This window comes from Apaloderma vittatum, unplaced genomic scaffold (genome assembly GCF_000703405.1).
Source record: "Apaloderma vittatum isolate BGI_N311 unplaced genomic scaffold, ASM70340v1 scaffold6240, whole genome shotgun sequence".
Classification (NCBI taxonomy): domain Eukaryota; kingdom Metazoa; phylum Chordata; class Aves; order Trogoniformes; family Trogonidae; genus Apaloderma; species Apaloderma vittatum.
Genome location: NW_009694957.1, coordinates 43,707 through 52,675, shown reverse-complemented (window position 1 = coordinate 52,675; position 8,969 = coordinate 43,707). Strand labels below are relative to the sequence as shown.

Sequence of the window (8,969 nt, the reverse complement as noted above, 5' to 3'; positions counted from 1 at the left end):
TTTTGACTGATGAAAAACTGAATTCTTTCTAGCTCATATCAAGGGCATAGGAAAATGGGCACAGGCACTGTCTGTTAGTCTGCTACTGAGGGTTTTTTGTTTGCTTTTTTTCTTTATAAAGGTATCATGTCCTTGGATATTTGTTTGTTATGTGTTTGGTCTGTAAAGCAGATTCGCTCTAAATCACTATATTAAACCAAATATAATAATCTTTCAAAAAACCCTTGCTCTCATGAGGAATCATACAACAGTTCAAATGGTTTGAAATATTGAAAACATCTTTTAATTGTAGAATTCTATACAAACTTGGGTAGATACAGAAGTGGTCACGACAAAATGTGTTCTTATTGCCTGATATTTTTCACAGAAATAGAAACATTGATGGCAAGCTTACTGACATCCAACATGATGAGATATCTTTAAACTTGCAAAATGAATAGACACAACAACACTCCTAGTAGTTTGATGCGTTTGACTGTCCTTGAAGTCCTACTACTTATATACCAACCTCAAAGTACAAAGAACCAAGATCAAAATTTTTAATGCACATCACATAATAATGCAAAATTAAGCAAAAAAAAAGGTAAACAAAGTGTAATCCTGAAAATACACTATTTTTTAATTATTTTTTTTTTTTACCTAGGGCACTGACTTATTCCAAGAATGATTTCCTGTATAGTTTTAAGTGAGGCACACATTTTGTTTTCTGCACAGGACATCAATACCTGATGGAGATACAAGAACAAATGGTAACAAAGGAAAGGGAAAGAAATGTAATCACGAATGGAACTCAAACTCCATGCCAGTGTTTTTGCAGCCCTAAGCAAAGCTATACATTAAAATATGCTACAACCGTTGTTCTCAAAAAGTCCTTGGCACTTTTCTTCTGATGATCTTACTTTCAGTTTTTTTTAGAAATGGAGCAAATTACATTTCTGCACCTATATCATAAGGCAAAACTATAAATGCAACTACAGGGACAAGTTACCAAAAAAAACCCCAAGCCAAAGCTAACCCTCACCCTCAGGCCATCACCCCAGAACTCCAAACACTTGGTGAAATAACATCATCCTTCCTCTTCATCACTGTCTTTCATAGTAATGCCTTGAAGTCCTCCCGCGTCCGTGACTGAGACCGTGGCCTCCTCCACCGTCAGACGGCTGTGAACGGTGTCGTAGGTTTTACTGTTCAGGGTTCCCTCCATCACACCTTGCAATCTGAAGTCTCGGTAGGTTTTCTGTGGCAAAAATAAAACATCCTGGATTGGACTCAAGCAAGTTTGAGCCATTTTCCACTATATACTCGCCACTCCTGGCATGCCAGTGGAACAGCTTCGCTCTTCTTGTGGTTATAGACCTATCATCTAGAGTTTGCTGAAGATTTTACAGTCTTAGTTTCTGGGATGCACAAGATTTTTACAATCTCTGGAGTCTACAAGCCACACTTTGATGGTCATTTGCATTACATTTCTGTAATTGTATGCTGATATCTCAGTCACTTTCATGTGTCTCGTTTCTTCAAAAAGAAACTAACAAAAAAATTTTCTAACCATGTATTGAAATGTGAATTTGGCTACAGGTAGTTCTGTCATTTCATATGAAATGTAAATGTTGGACTTTCCCCATAATGCGATTTTATTTGCATTTATCTTGTAGATGTATATATCAAATGTGGAAAAATAAAATAAATTTTAGACTATGGTCTATATTCTATAGTGTGAACGTTTCTCAGGTGACTATGTCAGTCAACTAATTTACATTCTAAGTCATCCACATTTTGACCCAAATCTGCATTTTTTCTTTTCTTCAGCAGATAGAACGTGTGTCTTTCTATCAAGTAAGAATTCTCAGTGAAATGATTTTATTCATTGATGTCATTTTGAAATGAACATATGAAAAATCACCTACTCTGTCTTCCTTATTTTTAAGTTGTAACGTATTTGAAATAATCTTTCCCAAAGTTAGCCTAAAAAGCTCAAAGAGAATAAGCTGATCTAGCTAGTTTCTTGTGTACACTGTTACTAAGAGTTCCCAAAGCTCATGGAAGAGACTACACGAAAAAGAAAATGGAAAATAATCAAAGGCTATCATGAGGCACATTCCTCTGCCAGAGGAGACCGTGCACAACCCTTAGTGAAAGAAAAAGGACCTGATCTTGTTTCACTCAATACTTCAGGGAACTGCAAAATACACCTCTCAAAATGGGTACCATTCATCTGGGAGAATTTTTTCTGCCACTATCTACGATGATTATTTAAACCTTGTTCGAATCACTGCAACCGAGATTTATTTGACTTTCATAGGTCAACTTCAGAGTCAATGGATGCAGCTTATGTTTTGCTCACACACTTCTGCGAGTACCCTGCCTGGTCTTTTTCAAGTGTAACAATTGCGTTCCCTTTTTATAACACTGTGCATTCAATTTCCTTTTATGCTGCTAACAGGTCCTACAGCAATTTCTTTTCAGTTTTACTCCCATTCTCAGACCAGCACTCTGGGGTTCAGTCATTGCTCTTCTCTTGACATACTTTTGCAGAATAATAATGTTCACTTCCAAGCTTAATTCTTAATTTCTCCCTAACTTTCCTCTTGGTCCTTGACCCTTCTTTAGTCACATCCCTCTACACGTGTCCCAGACATCTAATGATATCTTTATGCCATCATACCTCAGTCTTGGCTTTAATGGGAACAAAGTTTTCTTCTTCTGGTCATTTTAAATAATGTCACTACCTTTGCTGCATCTGAGTATGAAAGAATCATCTATTTCTTACTCGTCCTATGTCCCTTAAAAACGACCTCCTACTTCTTTTTTTTGGAATATTTCTAAGTGATGACATGGGCAACACAGTTTTTCCCAAAACGAATAGGAGAGTGCCTCTACTCTCTGTAGCATTTGGAGGAACTGTGCTTCCCCATTGTGCCTCCCACGGTGTGTGCTGGGCTGCAGCAGTGAAAGCTGCTTATGACACTCTACTTGAGCCATTATTTCTTATTTCCCAGCAGCCTCCTGTTTGCTGAGTTCCTGTTCAACACCAGTTCAGTCTTCCTCACCCACCAGAACACAGGTGGACAAGATTTTCTCTCTTCTCACATTGACCAGAACTTCTACAATGCACATCATCTTCTTCATTTTTCCAGAGAAGGTTCCACTCAGAACTGACATGGAAAGCAAACCCAGCATACGGACACAGGAAGGCCACTGCCACAGCCAGTGTGTTCCCATCGCTGCTGGGAACCTGCTTCTTTTGAACAAGGCTGACCAGTGTGCCAGGCTGTGGAGGAACGGCTGGTTGAGAATATTCCTCATTCTCCTGAACTTTAGTTTTGTAAGAGTCTCTTCTTTTAATCTCCCAGGTGATATTTAGCTGTTGTAATTTAACCTGCTCTTTCTTAGATCTCACTGGGCACAGGTTTTAGAACCTGTAATACCTTTTTTTTATTTTTTTCCTCCAAGAATGATAACTACTTCACTTTAGAAGAGCTTTAAACCTCTCACAAGAGCCATTCATTTCAACCACAAATAGCAAACTGATTTTGCCATTTAGGCACATAATATAATGAAGAGCCAACTCCTACTCCCAGATAAATCAGTTATGGTCAGAAAGAGCTAAACTAAGCTTGGGTGATTCAGGGATCCATGATGTCATCATTATTATGACTGTTTTCTGGCATCTCTCTGTTTAGTACTTTTTTTTTTCCTTTCAGCAAGTGGATCCTGAAAGTTGCAGCTGCAATTCCAGTGTCCATGAGTTAAAATCCTTCTGACTTTAGAGTCTTGCATGAACTTAATGAGAAAATATTTTGAAGAAATCAAGGTCACTATGGACAACAGATGCTTCTTATTCCACATTTATACAGGTAACAAGAATGTTCCAAGTTAAACAAGATAAGATTAGAAGGAACAAAAAATTTGAAATGGTGTTCTGTCTCTTGCCTAAGGGTATTAACTAAGATCTGAAAGAGATTTAGGAGGAAACTTTCTTTTATGGTAAGTTAACCCATAATTGTCTATTGCAAGGCATTTTACACTTTGCTCTGAAGCATTTAACATTGGCCAGTGTAAACGACAGAGGACCAGACTGGAGGGATTGATATTTCTATCGATACTCATCCCAGAGTATAAAAGGTTAGAAAATACTATCTAATATATTGAATATTGTTTTCCAGTTGAACCTAGTAAATCATATGTGCATGAAAAACATTTTAGGACAGTGCGAAAAACGAAGAAAGGACGCTATGGGGTTTATTGAGGTAAACAAAAAAAACCCCATCAGTAAAATGGCAAACAATAATTTATTAGGAATGCTATACAGCATTGCTGTACAGCTAGTAGTAATATGTTAAAACTTCTTGGGATAATCTTAATTTGCACTGTGTCCAGAATGAACGACAATTACCACTGCATGAATAATTCACATCAGAGATTTTAAGAAATTGTTTTTCTTTTGAAAACTGCAACAACTGTGAAGACAAAAAATACCAACCTAAACTACAGGAATTTGCAACTTTATTCCACATTTTTTAACTTTCAGCGTGATCTACACTTATCTATGTTAACACTTTATCACTCTTGTCTCTCTACTGTGCTGCCTGACACAAACACGCTTTATTTACCTTCACTATCTTGATGAGCGTCTTCAGCTGGTAGATGTGAAGCTGCAGGTCTAATCTATCCGCCAACCACATGCATATGACTTTCATGGAGCTGCTGTACCATTGCTGAAATGAAGGATAAAAAAACCAACCCAAAACAACAAACAACCCTGCAGTATTCATTTAACAGATTTGATAATGAGAGGTAATGAAACACTTAGAAATGATCACGGATCAGCACTTGAAGTCAACAATGATATAATTTCCTGTTAAGAGAATTGCATGGGTCAGTAGGAAATCAAATAACTTGACCTACACTGTTCTTTGCATGAATTAGCAACTGCCATTTCATCTTTCAGTTACATTTTCAAGCAAAACAGCACCATGCACTTCGCTAACTGTCAGTAGGAATGGATATTAAATATACAATTACATGAGAAAATTGACAGCTAAAGCAACAAGGGAAAAACAGGTAGGGTATCTTGAGAGAGAATTTGAAACACCTAGGTTTTATAAACCAAATGGGAAAATAGCATCAAACATAGAATACGGAATGTCTTGCTTTTTTCTTTTAACTCGCTTCTGTGTCAAGTAAAAATTTTCAGAAATCCACAGAAACTGTAAGATCAAAATGACCGCTTCACCCCTCCCAAAATATCCATGTTAAGGTTTTGCTTTACGTTAATTGCTAATTACAATTACAGCCTACCTTATTTCCTTTTTATGTCTTAGGCATGGGTGTGTTTTCACTCAAAGCTTCACAAACGGATGGGGCAAGAATAAGCTCTCTGCTGCTGGTGTCTATGTTACCGTAAAAAAATGCTCAGATCCAAATAGCTACTATAATAGTTCTTTCACATTAACTGGATTAAAAGAGATTTACTAAACATAATTGTAGCAGTTTTCCTCCCCCTCCTGTAAAATACCAACCAGATGTCACTTAGTCAAACTGTAAAAAGGAAGCGATTTTTTTTTTTCATTTTAGCAGTGAGAGATTAAAAGAGTTTGTGCTGTAGCTCTGTTTCTAGCCTTTCCCCACAGGGAAGAGGCTTAAATTTCTTTCTAATGTAATTTCCTGTGTCTTCACAAAATACAAAGATATGCAAAGAGAGGAAACAGCGTGCATATTTAAAAATGCAGCATTTTAGGCAAGGTATGCATCGTGAATTAATTCTAACATGTCTCATTAGCTACCTCTGCATTAACAAATAAAATAAAATATATATTGAAAAAATGAAGAAAAATTACGGGCTACTGGATGTAACAAAAGACAGAAACAGAATTGTTTCATCAAAATGTAAGGTCTCTGGTAAAAGCTTTAAAGACATACAGTAAATCTATGTAAATGCTTTTCCTTACAGGAACAAGTCTCACTTCATGGTAGCTATCAGTTTTAAGATAAGGTTGAAATAAGATTTTCATATAATAATGGCTTCCATTTATTTTGCTTAATATGTTAAAATGCTTTTTACTTATAAATCACTAGAAATAAATTACTTTTATGTTTTTTAGAGTTTCTCCTATTAATTTACTATTTTACACCACACAAATGCAGACAGATGTACATTTCATAAAAGTAATTTCATCTGTTCAATACAATGGGGACTGATCCAGTATCCACAAAATACTGTTTTTCTGTCACTGAATGTCATTCTTATACTATTTACGTTTTTTCCCTCCAAACACGTATGCTGGTTTTGATTTCCTTTGTACTCGTAAAATATTTTGATGTTGTTACTAAGTGGCAGCTGTAAACTATACGACAGGTGTTGCATGTATACACAGATATCTAGAAAATAAAATACAGTTGAGCTTATGCACTTGGGGGACTCTATTGATCTAATAAACATAAAACCTCATATGCCAAACATTCTACTCTGACTACCTATTGTTATTTGCAGTAAGATAAGTAATATTATCACTTACACTCTACATTTGTTTAACATAATCACGAGAGAGAGAATGGTTTTAGTGGTGGAGTTTTCTCAAAGCTGATACTCTTTCATAAAAAATATCCAATAATGCATCCACAGTGCACTCAGTTTGTATTAAGTAGAAGCTGAAGGGACTCAAACTTCCTCACATGAACAAACTACAGAAAAGACTGAAAATTCTGTGATTGGTTTCCCCATGCAACACCACTGAACGGTGCCAGATTACTGAGAATAGACCCAGTCCAAGTTTTCTGGCAAAACATGTTTTAAAGTCCAGTCAGAAAACTTAATTAAGACGGATGCAGTAGAAATCAGACTTTCCATACTTATCTGTGATACGCCTACGTGCACTGAAAACAAATCTAAGAAACTGGAGGGAATTAATTCTGCTACTTGAATTTGCGAATGAAAACAGTACAATGTGTGTTCCTGACTAGTTTTGATGCGTTAACCTTGCGATAGAAATGTGAAATTGATTGTGAAATAATACTATGGTACTTGCTTCTCTGCCAACACACCTTCTTCAGAAAAAAATGTGACTGCTATCGTACTAGAAAAAGATGTATTCTTATTTTGAATTTTCATAGTATTTTTAATAAAAACCACATTCAGTGTATTTTTTAGCGTCCTCCTAGAGTTACTTGTGGATATAGTTTCTGTTCATTATTGGCCTTATACTGGCTAATTTTGAGCACTTAGTATAGGCCGAAGCTGCATAAACATAAATCTGCTGGACTTCCTAAGAAAAGTAATTACTTCCCCATCCCTACTTTTGGAGCCTGCTAAAATGCACAGAACTGCGAATATCTCTCAGAGGTGGAATCCTAGGCCACACATTTTGACAACCAGGAGCATGTTATGGAGGCAGGGATGCACCTACTGTGACTTAGTGGAATCTATTCCAAACTCACAAGCTTCAGTGGTTAGATAATGGTCCAGAGATAACACAGTTTTTAAATAATAGTAATTAAAAAAAATAAAACTCTTCTGACTGGTTTTAAGAAAAAGTCACTTTCCCACTAGTAACAATAGCACTGAAAGGACAATGCACCTCTTGCAGATGTCAATTATGCGGTATTAGTGACATATTCTTTGCTGTCGTCTACACGGGAATACAACAGTAAGTGTTTATTATACTTTTTTTTTTTTCACATCAGCATGTAACAGCGGCCAACCACTTTAACAAAAATACGTTTGCCTCCATATTTCCCCCTCTCTTCTTATTCATAGCTCATCCAGCTCCTGTAAGGGCATGCATTACTCACTTCATTTTGCTGAGATACCTCTTTTAAAGTAAAAAATAAGAGAAAAGGAAAGGCTAGGCTTGACTCTGTGAGACCCCTGTATTTATTCACACTTATTGTGCATGACTGTAGACTGGTAAATCATATTAGCAGCCGGTCTCCCCACCAAGCTGCTACTTGCTTTCCAGCCCTGGGAAGGTTCAACAAATCAACAGGAGCACGGAAAACAGAACATCAGTCTAATCTAGTGTTTAAGGTGAAGTTTTCAAACCCAATCTAAGAAGATCTTTAGAGCAAGCAACAAGCTGAAGGGCTCAGAAGGTGGTATTTAGAGTGTTGAAATATTGAGAAGCGCAGCACTTGTGCATTTTTAATAACAAGAGGGTCAACAAGGACACAGCTCCCTCAGTGCCAATAGTTGCCACACCAGGGCTATAAACGCTCTCAGTTCATCAGATTTCTTAAACAGTTCATCAGCTTTCTTAAACACCCTAAACCCCCTCAGTGGACCTTTAGTCTTAAATTAACAAACCAAAGCAATGAAAGAGGGTGCAGCTTGAATGGCCAGCATTGATCCCCAACGGGGCTCGGCGCGGCTACAGGCACTGAAAAACTCGCCCCATTGTCGGGAGGAATTGACAAACCTCCTCGCCTAAATAGTCCAGCTGAGGCGGGCTGGAGGCACGCAGCTGTAAAGGGCTCCCCTCGCCCCGCTCCCAGCACTCACAATGCGCCGGGCATGAGCTCTTTGTCAGGCCCAGACTCTGCAATTTTTCTAACAAGGATTAAAGTTGTTTCTCGGCAGGGCCAGTGAAAAGCGATTTAGCAACATACCGTGCTTTCTTCAGCCAAGTTAAAGAGAAGTAGTTAAGGAATTTCATTATTCTGTCGGCCCGGTGGAAATAAAAAACAAATATATTAAATGTTCGCCATCTCTCTGGGCGCCCGAGCTATAACATTCGCAGAACGGTTCAATTAAATATAACACTTGGCGGTTGAAAGCAAGCACTTCAGCTTTATTTTTGGAGTTTGATAAAAAGGTGCAGCTGTTTGCCACCTGGAAGGAGGCTCAATACATACTAACACACAATGCTTTAGTCCTTCTTGGGCCGGTATCCCTAACGCCTGAGACACAAGACCCTGTTGAGTTTCTATATCTTGCCTGCTCCTGATAAATGGGCACTGTCAAAAAGCTTTTT

General features: G+C 37.5%; 1 protein-coding gene across 1 annotated transcript in view; it reads right to left on the bottom strand.

Annotated features, from left to right (window-relative positions):
• Positions 1 to 259: 259 nt before the first annotated feature.
• Positions 260 to 8,969, bottom strand: part of LOC104273885 (calcium-dependent secretion activator 2-like) — a gene marked incomplete at its 5' end in the record, with an annotated part of 51,673 nt that continues 42,963 nt past the window's right edge. The window contains 2 exons of the mRNA XM_009869354.1: positions 260 to 1,237; positions 4,614 to 4,718. Of these exons, the coding sequence (XP_009867656.1) occupies positions 1,067 to 1,237; positions 4,614 to 4,718 (276 nt within the window). The remainder of the gene's footprint in view (positions 1,238 to 4,613; positions 4,719 to 8,969) is intronic.